Here is a 20,819-nt window from a genome sequence, read left to right as displayed (position 1 = left end):
GCGGGGCGTCTTCTTACCATTCTCTCTCTCACAGCCTTCACCTCTCATTTCTTCAGCGGAGTAAAGACATGACTTTTACATATAGATTTACAGTGCTCCAAACTCAGCACCAGAAGACATCAACAATGACAACATCTGAACCTGTTGATTTACGTTTACAGCTTTCCGCATTTAAAACGAGCCCCAGAGAGCAGTAGCTTTCATGACAAACGTCAGTTTGACTAATCAACCTTCATAAATTATGAATGGAACCTGAATGGAAAATGAATGAATTAGTTTTTTTTTTTTTTTACTTTCCTGTCATTTGCCAATTCAACGGTCACCTCAATCGCAGTGACTCGGAGACCGATCCCTGTCTCGACTTTTTATTTTGTGTTTGAAAGGGACGGATAAACAGAGTTGTGCTCTTGGGTGCCTGAAACAAAAATCCAATAATAAGCGAGAGATAATGAACGGCTGGCAGAGGGGAGCTCCCAGGACGCACGGCCATCACACCAGGTGTGAGTACACACAGCAGTTGTTAAGTGGCTGCACGGGTTTTAATTGCTGTCACTCAACTACACGGCACCAAGACTCCAATTACGGGAGCCAGGATGAGCCTGACTGATTTAGCTCTCTACCTTCGGGATTACATGAGAGACGATGTCTTGGGCTGGGTCCTCCGCACGATGCTTGCAACAGGTTGTCCAGATTGACAAGCTGACAGGTATACAATGAGCTGAAACAAGTCCATTTTTAGAATATTCATCAATTTTATTTCTACTTTCCTAAATGTTCTTTTCTCTGCTTCACTGATTACCTGATTTATCTTCACCATTGTTATGTCCTCCTATACAGTGTGTTGTTAATTTGTGTTCCCATTTGGAAGCTGTGTTTTTGTCCAACCAACAATGTATGAACCGGTGGCCACCCTTGACACCCTGCCTCAGAGGTGATATATTTTGGATGATAGGATAAACTGAAGCCCTGACTCACTTTGGGTTTTAAAGATCATAGATCACTCATGGTCAGGAGCTTTGATGTTATGGCACACTTTTCAAATCATGCTGTGGTAATCACGGCATCCAATGCTATTTCAGTCTAATCAGCTAATTAAAACTCTCTCCACCACCACTGATGTGTGACTAGCATCACCAAGGGTGGTGCTACATGTATTGGAGGTGCCTGAGATGCGCTTCTTTCGTTCACTGCTTCACCATTGGATGAAAGTCACTGAACAAATTACGGTTATTATTACCTCATCCTTACCATCTACACCAGCGTTTCCCAAACCTCTCCTTGTCCTGCATGTTTTAGATCTCTCCCTGCTCCAACACAGCTTATTTAAATGATCAGTTTGTTATTAAGCAGCTTCAGGAGTTCATAACGAGTTGATCATTTGAATCAGCTGTGTTGGAGCAGGGAGAGATCTAAAGCATGCAGGACAAGGGGTACTTCAGGAGAGGTTTGGGAAACGCTGATCTACACAAACAGTAACTTCACTGAAGTGCACCAAGGTTCATCAGAATATCTCTGATACTGTACATTCTATTACTTTGCTATTACATCGCTATGCTGTATCTTCTATTTCACAAATGAAATTTACTTTAGTAAAAATAACACATTGCAAACACTGATCTAAATTAGTAATTAACTATATTAACCTCCACAAGCTCTGTCAGTTTTGCAATGGGCTGGATTTAACACACACACACATAGCGAGAATATGGTCCGCTAATTACAGATGCTTTTCCAAAAAAAGGTCCTCATGCAGCCAGCAAATGAAGAGCCATCTATTTCGAAAGAATCAGCGACACATTTGTAGCATAACTCTAATTGTGAGAGATGTTAGTGGACATGCAGCTCTGTAATTTATGACCTTTGGGATGACCTCACTCAAGCTGATCCCCTAAGCATGCAAATAATGCCAAGTGTTTATAGGCCAAACTGCAGGTCTGTTGATATCAAAACTGGTTTACACACAGTCAGAGCCCACACTAATGGGGCTGTCCCTTCTCACTTCTTTCACAGCTTCCAAGAAATCATATAAGAGTATAGGGGACAAGCTTTAGTAAGTACAGTTCTTAAAGGATGTATGCAGTGGTTTATTACATTATTATGATCACCATAGTTTGTAGGATTCCACAGCAATTTTCTTGCTTTTAAAATATGATATGACATGGGGCTGAGATTGCTAACAGCTCTTCCACACTTGGTACTGAATTTCTAGCCTTTTTACATTGCTTTTTACATCCAGATTTTACATTGCATAGTTATACTAATGTTAGCCGGTCAAAATAACACTGGGGTTAATCTGCATATTTGTTCAAATGGTGGAGACTCATGCTTACCACAATGATGCAAACAAGCTTTCTCCATCACAAAAAGTGCAAAGAATGATAATGGTGTGATCCAAATGGCTTATCAAAGACACCCAAGTCCAAACATCACTCACAAAATACAGGGAGCACAATCAAATCCACTGCCTCAGGTGCTTCAAATGGGGGCATCCCCACCAATTAGAGTGAAATGCGCCAAGTGTTTGTTAAATAAAAGATGGCATGCAGAGTGCTAACCTTTAGGAAATACATTGTTCTTAGGATTTCAATGCATTTCAGACAAAACCAAACTTGTTCATGGTTAAATGTGAACTGGCGAATATGACCAGTCCTGGATCAGGGTCCTGTTGTTCCACATATACTGTGATCGTAAATATTCCACAAAAAAAACTGCTAGCCATGGATTTTGCTGCTGGAAAGGGAGCAGGAGGGGTGGTTAAAGCTCATGGTTTAAGCTCATGGTTTAAGAGGTAAGAGGGACTGTGAAAATAGCAAATGCGTGTAAAAGAGGAGCACAATGTGTGTGTCAAATGGCTTTGCCCTGCAATTTCCATAGCTAGGTAAGCACTGTAATCCCCCCTGCTCTGTGCAGCTCTTTAGGGTTGGTTGGTTCATACCCACCTTATCATTCTAATCGATGATGGGTCCTCTGGATCATGCAGGCATAGCTCATTTGTATTCAAATATTCTTGCATACCATAAACATTAGAAAAAATTTCTCGAGCCAGGTTTTCAAGGTGGAGGTTGAGTGGTTGTACATTTCTTACTTTTTTCCTACCAATTTCTACCCATTTTTCTACCAGCTAAGTAGGGATCATATTATCATACTTCTCTTTTTGTCTCTTACCTTTCCAACATGAAAAATTCAATTTGTGGCAGCGAGGAGAGAAGCTAGTAACTGATCACCCTTTTCTTACAGTGGCAACCCACCCCATTCTGTTACATGATGTAGATGACACAAATGGACACGTTCAAAGCATAGAAGAAGATATATTACAAAAGAAGAAATATTACAAAAAATGAAGCAACATAAAATATGGATTGCAGAGGTTTTTGTACTAAAAAGCTGTGTAAGTAGAATACAGCGTATTCTTTGCTTTAGACAATAATGTGTCACGGGTGCATGGGACATGCAAAGCCATCAGTCTTTAAACTTGAAGGCTGTCTGACTGACATTTTCTTATTCTGGGCACTCATTAAATGTCTTGGAGTAGAAAACTGGAAAGTCGCTCACTGCATGTCTTGTGAATAAATCAGTCATTTCAAGAGAATAAGCAGATGAAATCTGAACAGCTGACTTTTGAATTCAGTCATGACAAAGTAGTATCGAAAAATGCTTGAAAATATGAATTATAATGTGGGTAGGGACTTCACATCCATAATACTCGTATCTTGCATACAAATAAATATTATAGAAATGACGGCAAAAGCAAACATGATTGGATTTGTTTTTTCTCAATCAAATTTCTTAATCAAAATATTGAGCTGCTTTACAGATGTTGTTTACTACTGCTGAGAGATTACATCCAGCCAAATGTCGTTCTGTGTTCAGAAGGCAGCATTGATCCGATACGTGTTTCCGAAGGGGAACAGCAGATTTTCCTTATTATGCCACTAAGCATCCCAGACACACGCTGTGGAAAACAACTAGCTGTTGAAAACAACTAGCTGTTGAAAGGCAGGTGCCAATTTAGTGGAAATATATGTGTGCTTGAAGTATTCCTGTTAAAAAAAAAAAGCTGCCGATATTAGATAATAATAGATCGATATTGCAAAGTCCACGCTTTTGTATACAGACAAAGAGCATCGGACAGGAGCCCTGCTTTACAGGAGTAGCCACTGGCCAGCTGCAGTATCCCTTCTCAGTCTTTCTAGAAGCTTCTCTTCTGAGTGATAAGCACTGTATCACAGTGGCACTTTGAAATCCTCCAGAAGGGAAGAGCACGTCTCAGTACTCTGGGGGTGTTTCCAGTCATTTATTATAAAATACAAGACCAAAATGTGAAATATGAACGCAGCCTTAACACAGCACAACTTAGCCTATAAATTATGTAGGCTGATGTATCTGTATCCACGTAACAAATCACTGCATTGACCAATTAATTATTCATATATGATTCCCTTGGCAGTACTTGCTAGCATTTCTTGGATGTGTCCATTCCTCATTCACGCACATATTTTCTTTTCATTAACTTCAGAATGAAACACTGTTGAATGACTTCAGCTCTGTAGTTGAAAGTGTATTACTGAGATGAGATGTGTGGCAAAATCAACATCAGGTGAAGACAAGGCAAATGTTTACGCAGGATTTCATAACATTATTTGAATTTGACTCTGACTAACACATGAGGGTACACAGAGATCCTCCCACCTATGAACACACACATACACACACACACACACACACACACACACACACAAACACACACAAACACAAACACACACAGGCACTAAAAAAGAGAATCTGGACAGGATTCTAAGAGAATCCAGGAAAAGTATTTATTCACTGAATTCAAAACTGAAATTTTAATCTGTGTGTGTTCAGTCCTAAAGAATTAGTGACTCTGGGCTCAGAAAGTACCAATGAACTGAATGTATTTTCAAGCCTAAAATAAAAACATTATCTCAAAACATACACATGCATATATATACATGCATATTTCATCCTGGGTGGAACTGAACCTGACATGGGCATACCTAATTTTTTATTTTATTATATGTGTAAATACAGTCTAAGATTCATGTTAGAATCAATTTATTTACAAATATTTATTGAATGAAGTCCATTTGGTGGTTTGGTGCAGACTAAACATTTTTAAAATCATAATAATAAACAAAAGGATTAATGTACTTTGTTATTACTTCCTAATGCTACATTTCTCTGACACCCATTATTTCAGAAAAAGCATATTATTTTATGCAAAAACGACAGATTGCATCTAATTTTATAATAACTGCATGCTGACTTTCTTTGTAAAAAGTAGTATGAATTTTTCATTCATAAATGATTGCATTTTTTGTGTGTTGACGAAACATAATTGGCATGACAATGGAACAAATTAAATTTGCCTGAAGAAAAACAAATACCCCATCATATTTTCTCATCCAAAACAGCCATTTTAAACATTCAGTGGTAATTACGTTTCAAAGAAAAAAAATACAGCATAAAAACAGCATGTTTCAAATTCTAATGAGCTTGTTTACCCCTGCTCTCTATCTACCCATAACTATCGTCAAACCTAAATTATAGTTCAGCCCACAGGTAATCACGTTGCGAAAAGCCTCACCCTGCCTAGTAACCACTGGGTAACACAGATCTCTGTGACAGCTCGTAGGAAATCCCTTCTCCTGTCACAATGATCTATAACACTCGGGCTAACTGACGCAGAGGGCATGGCTTGGAGGGATATGACTGACAGAGTTTGCTTCCTTACTGAAGGTAAAGGTGAAAAGTTAAGTCCCGGTCTCAGGGTGGCTGGAAATTTTAGCCGCAGCGAAGGCGCAGTGCAAGAGATCGTTACAGTCGAGTTGCAGCGCTGGACAGCCCATTTCATTTCCCTCACTCTGGTGAAGCGGCTATGACCGAGTCCCTCCTGGGTGCCATACAGCACTGTACTGTTGACTCCGGGTAACTGCATACGCAGGGTTGCCATTTCACACACATTTGCTGCGATACTCTCTCACACGCTTTCGAGGACCATTCCCACGGATGCACTCACCTGGCAAACCCACTCTCTCAGACCCGCCCTCACAGCCACCCTAATCCCAGAGCGCTACGCTAAGTGAGAGGGGTTCTGTTCAGGTCTAGTTCTGTGCATATATTCACTAAGTCTGGATGGTGACAAAATGGACATGGATAGTTAGCTGGGTAGGTAGATAGTTAGTTGGGTAGGGTGGCAGGAAAATAAAAAAATATATATATTATCTGAGATCATCTCGTATCCTGCAAAAACAGTGCTTCTTTCCATTCAAGTAAATTGGTCATTCAGCAATATAATATTGCTTACTACCTTATTACTTGTAACACTGTCCTTTAACTAAAGACAAATTATGCTTTTGGCATGCATAAGTCTTCAGCTGCAATCTTTAATATGTCACCCTCACCCCACACCAAAAAACAGCACTTGATAAACTTGTTAGTCTGACTTGGAATCCTTTCTTGTTTTGAAGCATCTCACAACAGTGGCAATGTCACCTGAGTGCCAGAGAAGGTCTCTAGCACAACTGATACTGGGAGGGAAAGTGCAGCATCCATAAGTAACATAAATATTCATCAAGCACTTTGCTGTCCTGAAACTCATGTTGAGTGGCAAGCTAAAAAGATCTCATGGGATATGCCATTACCATCAAATGATCAGTATGATTAGTATCTTGCACTCTTCAATATGCACTGGCTGGCAGAGCACTCTCAAAACCATATTATAGCGAGCTTAGTTATTTAAAGATTTCTTTGAATTTACAAAGACGTGACAGTTATTCTTGTAAAATAACCACCTGGCGAGGCTTTTGAGTCGGCAAAAATGAAGCACCAAAATGTTGAGTACCACCATGCCGAATTTATTACATGCTCCGAAGAGTGCATGCAGCTCTGACTGTAAGCAGTCAACAAACACATGCCCACATGCAGTCTAAATTCTAACAGCAGAATTATTTCTATTATCTTGTCAAAATAGCTAAATTATTGTTCAAAGTTTAGTTTGTTTTGACCTACAAAACAGTACAGATTCATTACATGTTGACTCATCTGACCTGACTACATGTTTATACAAACTCCCAGAACTAAGCTCTTTTAGCTTTATGCAAAATGCATGTTTATATCACAGTGCCATTATGCACATAGCTAATCTTCATTAGTAACATTAGTAACTCCTCTATTCCTGTTAACTGTGAAAGTGTATCAAGTTCACAACATCTTTATCGCAGGTCATTTCAAAATTTTAAAACTCATTACACTCTTTGAAACTAGTGTGTTACTTCTTAACTTTAAGAATTTAGGTTAACTTAAGAAACAAAATAATTCTTGAACATTCAACAGTACACACTTACAGTATTTATACTGTAGGGACAGAAATCAAGACGTTTGATTTAACATGGTCTAGTAAAGTTTTACCAGCTACTGTTCCGTTCTCCACAACACTATTTCAGTATATTTGTAAAGTATATGCAGCGCACCATTTCCATGGTTAGAAGACACTCTTTCATGCAATTTAGGTTGTAAAGTCATAATCATGCATAACAAAAGAGAATAAACAATGGGAAAAAAGTTGATGTGCTGATCTGAGCTGAAAACATCACAGGTGAATATGAATACTAATAGCGTGGGCTGCCATTCATTCTGACATCCTGCCTCAATGCTCATAAGACCTGCAATGAGCCAATACCTTTGAAACTCAAGCATGCTAAAGCGGACATCTTACCTGGCACCTGGGACTTGTGGAGAAAATTCTGCTGTTCTGATGTTGCCACTTGAGAATGCTGTGCTAATTTATCCAGAAACCTAAAACAGCTTTGAACTCTGACCCTGTTCCATAGAGGTGAAAGACCAAGGCAACGTCCGCTGCCCCGGGTCCGCCTCAGTGCCCTCCATTTATGGATACTGGAGGCAAAACAGGAGCCATCAAGGGGAAGAGCTCGCTCAGAGGAAACTGTCTGAATATTAATGTTTATCTGTCCGTGGCTGTCCCCGCACAAACCAACATCTGAGTTCTGAAGGATTTCTGAAGGTCTCTGATCGAGGGTATTGCTTGCCGGGACACAGGGCTGACAGGCGAGCCATCATTTGGGGACCCGTGCCAGCTCAAATCTTGCTGAATTGAGCTCGTTGGAGACAATGCAAAACCAGAGCAGCTGTGCCACACTCGCTCCGGGCCCCCGGCCACGGCGTCGTCCATTGTGAATTCTCCACACGTGATCCGTTAGCATATTTATAAATGCTTTAAGGCCATGCCTCGCACCAATTGGTTCACAAAAAGGCTGAAGTATTAATCCCAAGCTTTTTTTCTGAACAAAACAATAAAGGCATCATATTCCTTTATTATATTGTCTATTTACTATCTGTCTCTGCATATACTGTAATTATCACAACCTTTGCAACAGACTGAAATGTCATCCAAGGCCCTAGGACATGACAGCATTTATAGACCACCGTCACCAACTCGCCGATCATGATATCATAGATGTGTCTTTTCCTTCTTTGTTTTTTTCATCTCATATTCAGTGAAAGGCAAAACCTTCTGTGGCTTCCCAAATCCAGCAATGACTTACTACTAGTTTAATCTTTATTCTGTACAGCCTGCATGCACTTTCAAATCTTATTAGCTGATCTGTATAAATAAGAAAAGAAAGGGTCATTTTCACCATTAGGTTGGACAGCAAAAAGATGAGTGGTAGTGAAACAACTTCCAATAAATCTATTATTCATCAAATGAACCCACGTGCTCTGCAAAAAAAAAGTCTTCAAAACCACAAAGGGCAGCAGTGTCCTTGTGTACTGGTTAATGAACTTGTAACCAGGACAGTGTGGGCTCAAGTATAACATTGGTCAGGTAAAGTACCTAACCTGAACTGTGACAGCAAACATCCAACTGTCTAAATGTTGAATAAAAATTCAATTGCCACCCTGGAAGAGAGTGTCTGCTATATGAATATGAATACTAATAGCGTGGGCTGCCATTCATTCTGACATCCTGCCTCAATGCTCATAAGACCTGCAATGAGCCAATACCTTTGAAACTCAAGCATGCTAAAGCCGACATCCAAACGCTGGATGAGGAGAGAGCCAAGGTATAACTGAATATACAGTGTATATTTGTATAATATGGAAAACACGTGCATACATATGTACATGCATAATTTACATTTTCTATGTGAACAATATGAGCAATATAACTTTCGATGTGAGCAACTGCAAACTGCCAGATGGTTATATGCTGAGCGCACACTCCATCAGCTCTTACCTTCATGCCAGAACAACAGACAAGGCTAGACACCAGATTTCTCACCCCGGCACCAAGCTAAGAATTACATGCTGGAGTTTCCCCAATCAAGCCACTGTCACTGTTGATCCTGGACCCAATGGGTCATCCCAAACGACCGTGAAACAGACACATCTTTTTAATTTACTGCGCCTCTGCCTTGTTTGTGTCTGTTTTTCTTCCCAGATTGGGACGGTATTGATCTAAAAATGTATCCAGCTGCAGCGGGCCAAGGAGACCCCGTGAAAGAAAGCCCTTATGAAGTGCGCGTTTTATTAATAATCAATCTATTCAACGTAATATGACACTGTGGCAGCAGTGTGGCTTATCATTTAAGCATCTGCTGTTTAAGGGCTTGTAACTATTAGGTTACAGGTTTCCTTTCCAGGAAAGCTGCTGTATCTCTGTGCCTAAATGTCTTGAGTGTTCTGTATACCCAGCTATATCAGTGGCTAATATGCAACACATAAGATTTGTAACTTGCCCTAGACAAGGCTGTCAGGCAATCACACAAATAATGACAAATGATAGTGACGATAGGGGTGTATGGAATCAATCCCTGAGCTCTCCGTGGTTCTGAAAGATGGTGCCAGAGCTGAATTGCTTGGAAGCAGAAGCCGTTTCGCATTTCCATGCTTTTCGCCTAAACTGTTAGGTGTAACACGCGGTGCGAGGCCCGAGAGCAGCACATGCATGGTTTGGCATTGAACCCTAGACATAAGCAGAATGTGCTACAGTATGATGCCAATCTTCCATCCACAAGCTTGACAAAAACATTGTCAGTATTGGTAAGCAGGTTTGCAGTCGCCCCAAGTCTCATTCATACCGAAATGCTGAGATGAAATTTGACGTACTTACAAACGTGTTTGATATTTGAGCATCCAGGAGGAAATGACTGTTCCCTTTCAAATGTAAGTTTCCGGAACGTAAACATTTTTTTCTGTTTGTATGTTGAGCGCTTTGGATGATAATGTGTTACATGTTTGTACAACAAGACAATAAAATTCATCAGCTGCAATACACAGTCAGCACAGCTTGTAAAAGTTTACTGACAGGAATAAAAAAATGCCACATGTTTATAGGACCTGAGCATATAACCAGACATATGCTGGTTCAAATTCTGTGAAGTATTTTACCCTTGAGCAAGACACATAACCTGATTTGGTTTAGTAAGATAAGCATCTATATAAATAGATAAGGTAAAATATTGTCTGTAAGCAAATGAGTGATGCATAACATAAAAATGCAAACCTGAACATGTCACTCTAGTAAGTACTGCTTGTAAATGAGTAAAGAACGATTCTGAATGACAACGCATGTGATGATTTCTGACGTTGACTGCAAGCATCTCCACTGTCGAAACCCACATTTCCACTCCTCCTGTTCTGTCATTTCAAGTGGAGCACAGTGGAGCAAACAGCTGTGGTGCATTATTAAAAATAAACACCTGAAAATGTCATTCTAATAAGGAGCGTTTATAAATCATTAAAGATTGATCGTGAATGACGATACGGCTGACATGCTCTGACGTTGATTGGAAACGCACATACTCTTGAAAACGGTATCCTCATCAATTTAACGCGCAGATGATCATAAACCTGTAAGACTGGCAGCTCAGAATGAGTGACTACTGTACACAGAGATGGAGTTCCCTGTACGTTAATTTATCTGAACGCAGGTTCCTTGCGCAAAAAAGTGGGTCACATCTTTTCACACTTGCATTTGAAAGCCGTTGATTTAGTGTACTACGTGTGACACTGTACAGAGCCTGACAATATGAAACCGCCTTCATTTGCATCTCATCCCTCAATTTTTGTCCGTAAGAATTCCTCAAATTTCCTTCTGTCAGAGCCATTGTTAGAAGCATATGTGGAGCACTGTCATTGTCAATTTCTGCAAAACCATGCATAAGGAACATTATTAAATATGGAACAACAGTGATACACAGTAAATACGTCAATACATCATCCCATCCCGACAGGCTTTCTTCGGTTATTCTAAATCACTTGTTGTGACATTTATGCTGGGGCAACAAAGCTTTCCATGGATGTTTTGCATCTTAACAGTAGCTCACTATCATACGGAACAGACTGACTGGAAAATGACACAGTCATAAATAGCCTGTCTTCTTTAAATGACTGAGGGAGATCTTTGGATGACAGCCTCTGTCATCTGGGGTGAACAATGCCCATTTGTGTGGCTCATGGAAAAAGGATTGTGCAAGGGCTGCTACAGGGATGATGCCTCTCAGGTTCTCCTGTTCAAATCTGATACCAACACTCCAACACTGTCCTATCGCCTATCTGCTAAGAAATGTCACAGTTTAAGAGGAACAGGGTTTTTTTTAAATAATGGTGATGATGATTATGGGGCTTCCCAGTGGCTCAGTTTGTGAGGTGCTCATCATGAGTGCAGGCTGAGCCCTACTGAATGGGAATCTGTGGAGGGATGAATTGGCTTTGTTCTGTTGAAGATACCGAGAGAGTAATTTGGCCAGGGAACTCATTAGGCACCTGCGGGTTGCTTGGATGGCATCAGTGGAGTAGCACCTATCCTCCAATTAGAGCCCACTTCACTGTAGTGCACCGTGGCATGCAGTGTGAAAAACAGTCATATGGGCGTGCGCGTGTGTGTGAATGTGTGTGTGTGGATATATATATGAGGACTGCACTTGCCTTGCTCTGCACTTGAACACATTTGCAGAGGCTGTTGTGGCGAGACAAGCCCGAAGTAGTACAACTGGTGGCTACAAAAATAGTTGGGTAAACAAAGGGGGAAAACTATTTTTAAAATAAAATGGATGATAACAGCTGAACAAAAATGTTACCTGTGTGTGTGCATGGTAGGCATGAGGTGGTGAGGTGATACAATACACTATATATGAGGCACACAGTACAATATGTTTTACAAAATGGTGTTTGTGGTACAAAATTTTCACAAAATGTAATACTTCCCTGAAAATTAATGCTGATAGGAAAACAAAATTATAACACAATGATTTAACATGTTTTCTTTTTCTTTCATTTATTCATCTATCAAATTAAGTGTGTAGTGGCAGTATAAATTAAATATTATTCAAAGTAAAGTGTCTGGTAAAAAAAAAAAATAGATTTGAATTCATGTTTTTCTCTCTCTGTCTTACCACAGCCATCTGCCATTCTACTGTCTTTCTCAACTAACAATGATATCACACGGTGGTGCTGTTCAAATTGCTACAAAAATGCAAACAGCATTCAAGAGGAGTAATGGACAGAATTAGTACAGCTTGTACAAATTCCACTGACAGTTTTTTGTGGATAAAAATGTGTATTACATTCGAGCCAGTTTTAATAAATCACAAGGTAATTTGATTTTGTGATGTGTTCACAGAGCCACAAAGCATTTTGTCATTTTCTGATTTAGCAAAAGTATATTTCATTTCACACCTAGTATGTGTGCTCAAATGCATGTATTCGAGCGTGTTTAAAACATCACTCAGTCTTCAGCAAATCCTCCCAAAGGCCCCACCTCTTTATATGGACACAAATGAATGAATCTGCATTCAGTGCCAAGCAGAGTATCAGGAGCTAAGCCACATGAAGACAATGTGGCTCAGATAAAGACGTGCCGAGCAGGGCCTTGCTGCCTCGCCAAATGAGCGGCGCGGTCGCCGAGAGACCTGAAGGTCAAAGGGATGTCCTCTGCTCAGCGTGTGCCATTTTCCCCCCACCACCCCGCGCCTCGCCGCTAAACACGTCTCGGTTATCTCGGTGAACAACCTCTTAGCTCCCCGCTACCCAAAGGTGTAGCCATGAGATCCGCAGTCGTTTCTGCTCCTGGATTTGTACGCTTCGGCTGTCAAAGTGCCGCGGGCATCATTAGCGGCTTGCTCTCTCTCTTCCCTTCAGCGGGCTTGCGTGAGGAACACTGGCTATATCACCATGGTGAGAGTTACCCAGACATGAAAATGACAGATACAGTGTCTGTATGAAAGAGACTATGGTCTGACTCTAAGGAGTGCATAATGAAGCCAGCGTGGACCCCAGAATCAATGTGTTCACAGAAATATATGATTATAAATTTTCCTTGTAAAATGTGCAATGAAATTTACGTTTATTGACAAGGAATGTTCTATATGATGCACAGTTCTCATCCAAGCAATTGTTCATATAATTGTTCACATTTTACAACATCCATATACAACATCATAATTTCCATGGTTGTTTAAAATATACAACCATGGAAATAAAATGTTGTATAAAATACAAGAAACTACTACACTTGCATAAATCTGTTGCATCAGACCAAGGCCATAGCGTATACAATGCTTACATTGCTTCAGACTTTTTGTGGAGTCAGATGTCCAAACCGAAAAACAGCACTGCACTTTGTATCACATCCTCCAAAGCACAACAATTGAATCACATGCATTCTAAAGCACACTGGGCCAATACCGAGAATCAGGCACTTACTTAGATTCTCCCATGCGGCCATTAAGCCTTACATTTTACATAGGGCTGTATCAAATAACAAAAAAGGTGTTGCCTTTATACGTGAAAGTAAACGACAGCCATTGTACTTCTGTCTGGTTTGCCTTCTGTGAAAACAAATCAAATGATAATGAAATCATTAACGAAGGCACATTTACACGTACAACATGCATCTAATACTGGTGAGCCTTTCCCAGCACCAGCTGATCGGTGTCACAGCCTTCAGAGTGCAGCTGAGGAGGATGTGCGAGAGGGGAGACTGGCCCACTGAGAAGCGGGCATAAGCAAGTATGGGCAACAGCCACCGAGACACTACAGCGCTGCCAGCATTCGGGAAGCCTGCGCGCTGAAGCCGCACGCAGCCTGTTTCCAGGGCTGTCACACTGTCACAAAGAGAAGGCAGTCTGGCGAATCAGATTCCCTTCGTCATTCATCGGTGCCAGAAACTGGCACTTTCTCGGTTATGGGTATTGCATAATCACGCCGTTCGCAGATTACTTCTATAATATTTCTCCATCGGGTTCCAAACAAATCAAGCAAAGGAAAGGCCCACGCTGAAATGAACATTAGCACATTTTTGCTTATTGATCATTTTTCCTTTAAGGATTAACGACTGTAGCCACAAAGCTTGTGGGACTTCTTTAAAAGAAAAGATTTATGCACAGTGATCCTTCTGTGTCACTCAATTAAACACATTTATTCTGCTGTACCCATACTACAAAACTCACAAAACAACACAGTTAAATATGTGTGGGCAAGCCGATTCAGCTTGTGCATATCATTTAAGATGGATATGTAATGTGATTCAGGTTTCTAGAAGTAGTCACAATGCATTTGTACCCCAGCTAAAATGGATATGCTGAGTACTCACACTTAGTCAATGGACCTTACAAGTCCAATTTATGAATGCTTGCTGTGTCCAACTAAACACTTTCCCTGCATTTACACAAGAGCCGCTCGGTACATGCGCCTTTTAAACCGAGACAGCCTACTACTTTTGTGGTAGAGTGCAAGTGGCCGGGGTCCCGTTAATGAGAGCAACAGCTGATCTGAGGGACTGTGCAGTGAGCTTGGCTGGTAAACCTTATTCTGGGCCATTGCCAAGCAAGAAGAAGCCCTCAGCATACCCTTTCAGCAGCCTTCCCTGCCATGCCACCTTTATGAACAAACCCTGGTTCCCTCTTCAGTCTAAACCTAATATACCCACAAACTGTAGTTCTGAATGCCACACTCTTACAGATCATTATTCTCTTTAAATGATAAATTCCATCAAGTATTATGTTTTTTGACCACGCTGTGTTGTTTTTTAATATATAAATAGTATATAGTATGTACTCTGGGAAACTACAAGGAGGATCACTTGCCTGTTCAAATTTGTTTATGCAAAAATGCAATACAAAGGACTAAATTCCCACATCAGTATTTTTACTGTAGAAATTGAAAGCACAGAATCAGTACAATGGAAATCATTTTGAACTTATTTTTGAAGAGCTAAACTGGAATATCAATTTATCCTAAGGGAAAAAAAATATTTTGCTTATCCATCTGAAAAAGACAAATGAATGTGATGAAAGAATGAATGAAAAAATGGTAATCGGTGTCTCCCCAGCAACATTAGTATGTGTTTCTATTTTGAACATTCACTGTAATGGATTACAGTTTTAAAACTTAAGGGCAAAGCAATCAGTCACATTTTTTGCTAATCAGTTACGGTCTCATGCCATAATGGAAGGAATCTAACACTACTTTAAATTCACTCAACGCGGTGGGTCATTTCCTGACACACCAGAACAAAGGAGGAGCATCATATTTCCGACCATACCCAAATGCACTTGATAAGGTCATCCATCAAGGCAAACAGTCCAAACACAAACAAAATGTGGGATTTGCATTTTTTTCAATGAAATTCTGCCTCTGGAAGAAAAAAAAAAACATTCCTAACTGGAATGTCAACTGTTTTTACATCTGCACACTTTTCCAGCTATCCTTAGCCTGCTGACAAGCATACTGAATATAACTAAAGGCATCTTCAACCTCCAAGTGATGCTGTTAACTAGCAATCTCCACTCTAAGCAAACACAGGAGAAATTCGCATAACTGTGTGCACTGTGTGTGTCGACAGCAGAACCGCCGGGCAGGGCTGCTTAATTCAAGGCTAGGGCCTCCACAAAGAAAAGGACAGCTCTCTGGAGCAGCCCTCTCCCAGATGCAACGCACACCCCCTCCTTCTGCGCCAGACGGCGCACGCTGACCAGGTTTCGGTAACGACGGCCCTTTTGCGGAGGCCTCAAAGCTAGAAATGGACCTGTCGCTGAACGAGATTGAGACAAACAGGACTGGCGCTTGGACTTGATGGGGGAGGCAGCGCGCCAAGCTGCGACAGATCCATCCGTCTCCCCGGCCTTGCGTTTGTCTCTTGAAGGAACCGACGTGATGAGAAACGCCAATAGCATCACAGGTGCGTTCAATGCTCATAATGCAAACTGCTACGCAGCAAAAAACTAACGGAGCAAAAAGGGGAGAGGGGACACAGGCCCGAAATAAGCATCACAGCACACCATTGAGCACTGAGGTATTTTGTATCCCCTCTGCCAAAAAAATACACAGGCCCATTTGCTGGCATTCTAAGCATTCATATCCATTGGCACTGTCTCTCTCTAGGACTTAAGCAGCACATCTGTCTGTAATATACAGTCCTTCGTAGTATGGAGGCAGAACAGACACCATCTTGTGTTGAGAAAAACAGGCCACTATTGCACTGATACGGGGTCTTCCCCACCTGCATCCCATAACTTTTTCTATGCCAACAAAGCTTGCTCGTGCAGGTGCCAGGATTTTACTGCACATCCATGATAAAGTTACTGAGCTTGTTAATACATGGAAAACACTACATTAAGCAACCCTGTGCAGTCAGCTTTCATGCCTGCCTCCCTGTTTATGGTTATGGACACAGCACAGACACAGGCCCACATCCAGCCTCGCAAGCAATGTCCTTTGTCCTTAACTTTACACAGTGTACTCCAGCTTCTCCTTTTCATTTATTATGCAACATCAATAGTTTGAACATCTTTGAAAATAATGGAATTTATTGTGCAAAAGCGGTAAAAAAAAATCAAAACAATAACTTTGTTACCCAAAGTAAAGACAGAGTGCATTGGGATTAGACTGAATACAGGATAGAATGACACAGGAAAAAAAAAAAAAGAATTGATTTATATCTACATTCTAATCCATACCATGGCAAAAGCAATGATTTCTTTCAGAATATACTTACAAAGACCAAAAAATCTAAATCAGTATGAGCTACCCTCTAACCGTAATCAGAGAAAGAAAATTTTATTTATCCTAAATATTTATTTATTTACCCTAATTTTAGAACCTATGTGTCAGTCCCAGTAGAACTGGTTGCTTTAAAATGCAGCTTATTCACCCAGGGAATTAAAAAGTAATGAAGGACGAACACTTCCCTTGTAAGGGAAGACCCTTTTGTTTTAAACACATTATCAAAGAGAATCCAAAATAGACAGAACATTTAATCAATAATGTGTGCGTGTATTTCTTACGAGACAGTATTTTGAAAACTGTGTGCCACAGGGTGCAGTTTCATCATTGACAGTTTAGGTAAATAACTGAATAAACAAAACAAGTCATGGATACCGTTTTTATTTTCGTAAAATAGGAAGGTCGTCAGGAAAGAGCTGTACTGAAATTCATTTGTATTCTAATGGTGCCTGGAAGCTGACAGCCATGTCTGGGAGAGACACAATAGGAATTCATTTTGTATCTGATGGGAGTTCCCATATTAATAAAAAAAAAAACTACATCCAGAAATTATATAACATAGCAGCTTTAAAGCTATTGGAAACAAATAGTATGTCTAACAGTCGTGTCACCATAAGTATGTCTAACATATGGATGATAGCACGGAAATACAGAATGACTTAGCTTTGTGTCCTTTGCACCTTTACACCATGTAGCTAATTTATAATTTCAAATGTAGATGTTTCATGCCTTGATATCCACAAATTCCTTCTATCTTGTGCTATAATTCAATATAATTCTCATCTGTTACAACCACCTTTGCATAAATAGTGGAACAAATAATCTACAGACAGACAAAATGAACTTTACAGCTGCAGGGCTCTGAAAAATAACAAGCGGGCCTCTGCACGCAAACATGCAACTGAGCATACAGCTATTCTCAACAGGTTGGGCTTTCAAGGAAGTCACACATAACCAAACATCCACACTTAAATACAGCAGGTGTCAGAAGTAGATGCTTTAATCATGATGACCAAACATGATACTGCATGAAACTCACAATTCATTTTCACGTGTGTGATAACTACATCACACAAAACCACAAATTACAGTAATAATATGCTCAGCAGTCATAAAAATCCAGGCTGTCACTTCCCAGTCAAAGTACAAATGTATGTCCCAATGTCACTTTGTTTACTGGTTAATGTTGGCTCTGTGTGTTTCAGTGAACAAACAGCACAAGATCGACAGGGTTTGGGGGATTACTTTAAAGGGGAGGGCATTCCACAGGAAAATAACATGGCTAATATATACACAACACATTACAAAACAACGTATTCGTGGATGTCCTTTCCCACGGCAGTATAACATGCGAGGAAATGCCCAAATTCTTACAATCATTTTAAAATACAACAGCATAATACATGTAGTTCATACACAGAAATAAATAGGTGAATTAAAAATGTGTAAATTACCTTATTTTTGATGTTGCAGTGGCAGCACACAGTCCACAGGTATTTGAGAGTTCTCCAAAGAAGAATGATGAAGAGACCCCCAAAGAAAGTCACCATGGAAGAGGCCAGAAATGCCCACCACATGCGCTGGCCATTGCTGTCACAGGGCACGTCTGATGAGAACGGGATGACCACATCCATCTTGGGTATAGAGTTCGAATTTATAGGCCTATTACTGCTCATTATACTGCTACCGATGCCTTCTGAAATGTTTCCATCTGCTTTAGCTAGCATTCGGAAGCATTGGAGCGCTCCGGCCAGCGCCCCCTACCCCGTTCATCAGCCATATTGCTTCAAATTTCCTCCCTTCAATAATTTTTTAACCCGTTTCCTTCAATACAGATCGATCGCGTCTAAAACCTGTGACGCACAGGCGAGATGGACTTCAAAGCTAAAACGGCGAGTCTGTTCCTCTCCGCAAAACGCATTAATACTCGCCCTAATGACGCCTGTAGGATATAATTTTAGGTCAAATCAGGCATTTTACAAACCTTCAGGTACAATTCCATTTCAGAGATCTCCTCATTTCGCAGCCGTGGTTGCTGCTGTGGCTATTGTCGCTGCTGTTGCAACTGAATGTTGTTTAAAGAATACACTTAAAATCAGCTTGTACGCGACCTAGCTGTTTTCCATCTGGGAACACAGTCGTATTGACGGCAATCGATTTCTCTTATACGAACTCCACCTTTTCGGTAACCTAAAGGATTTTCAGATGAGAGACGATTTCTCGTGTTTTCAGGCGTTCATCGCACTATCGGATGCATCTGGTTAAAATAAGGCGTTTTGCTTTTCATTCCCGGAGCAATAACTGCTGTGTGGTTAATGTCGCCGCCGCTGTTCTGTCCCTTCTGCCCGTTCACAGCGGCCAGCTGATAGAGGCTGTCAGATCTGCTCAAAGGATAGCCAGGGAGATTTACAGGTAGAAAGGCGGAGCTAAGCTACAATAGACAGCCAGTATGGATATGTTTATTCCAACAAGCCGCTATGTCTGCTCATAGCTATTTTCTTGTATCTACATTATGCATTACTTGTTACTTCTGTAATTATTGAAACTACGCGTCGCCTCTTATCTATATTCCCTTTTAATCAGTAAAAGTTCGGTGCATAGTGATATATCGTCGGTTGTAATATTTTCTAGCCTACTTAACAGCAAGTCTCAGTGACTAGAATACAAAATAAAATACGGTCGTCCCAGTTTTATTAAAATGGGTCCTCCAGAATTAAAAGAAACCCTTGTAGAGAGGACATAACAATTATGTTTTGATTAATATTAAATAAGTAATGCATCTGGTCATTCATTTATCAATATACTTTTGTAAAAATCTACGTAATGAAAATATCAGTCCCGCGTTTTCGTTCGTGAGCGAGGGTGACGATGAGGTTTTATTCTCATGCATGAGGAAAAGAGGTTGCTGGGTTATTCCTTGACTCGGGCAGAAAATGGAAAGAAAACATGCTGTCAACACTCCACCCAAAGGCAGGAAGCTGAGACTGTACACTGAAATTGGGGACCTGTTGAGTAGGCTAACAGCCGTAGCCCTGTTAGTACGCCGACAAAAAAAGCGAAATTAATGTCAAAACTGGCCATTTGTGAAAGGAATCAGAAACGTGTTTAATATTGTTGCCTCTGTATCGGTACCATAGCTAGATATCACCTCGGCTGGGAAAAGTGTAATGTTTTCATTTTTTTTTTTTTTTTAATATATGATTCCAATAAACATCAGCGAAATGGCAATTATTTGATCCATCAGATTATGGATCTGTTCTGCCAGTAGCGCCTTGTGGTTGGGCTTTGAATAGAAATACTCGCAATGGCTTTTAAATTAGTTATAATTTTGAATATAGTTTACTGTACAAATTGTCCCTATGATACTGCTCTGGTATTTGTTCTTCCTCTTTATATTAATTATGGAAAATATGGTAACATGATACCTTACGCTAAGATTTAGGCAGCACATGACATGCCTTACGTCAGGGGTTCTCAAAATGGACCGTAAATGGCTTGTCCACGTTTATATCTTTCGCCAGGAGGTAAATCTGTAGTGGTGATGGTAACTAATATTATAATTACTTACAATGGGAAAAGAAGATGATGTTGTAGTGTAGGTTATATATCACTCATGCATGGGCTTCTGTTGCATGACTGGTATACCAAGTCCGACCGCCATCTAACCCTACCCTAGGCAATACTTCACGACAAGTTTGGGAACCCCAGCCTTGTACAAATTTGACGTATGTATGTACCAGCCTCGAGTCTGCCATCATCTGCTCCTACGTGAAATA

General features: G+C 40.5%; 1 protein-coding gene across 12 annotated transcripts in view; it reads right to left on the bottom strand.

Annotated features, from left to right (window-relative positions):
* The window catches only part of LOC118776356 (calcium-activated potassium channel subunit alpha-1), a 198,286-nt gene extending 178,893 nt beyond the window's left edge, over positions 1–19,393 (bottom strand). For all 12 annotated transcript variants that reach the window (XM_036526673.1, XM_036526681.1, XM_036526698.1 and 9 more), the window contains exon 1: positions 18,498–19,393. In XM_036526673.1, coding sequence (XP_036382566.1) covers positions 18,498–18,770 — 273 coding nt within the window. In that variant the 5' untranslated portion in view covers positions 18,771–19,393. The remainder of the gene's footprint in view (positions 1–18,497) is intronic.
* Positions 19,394–20,819: the final 1,426 nt, after the last annotated feature.

Source organism: Megalops cyprinoides, chromosome 1 (genome assembly GCF_013368585.1).
Source record: "Megalops cyprinoides isolate fMegCyp1 chromosome 1, fMegCyp1.pri, whole genome shotgun sequence".
Lineage (NCBI taxonomy): Eukaryota > Metazoa > Chordata > Actinopteri > Elopiformes > Megalopidae > Megalops > Megalops cyprinoides.
Note: the sequence above shows the minus strand (reverse complement) of the source record. Positions and strands in the feature narration are given on the sequence as shown.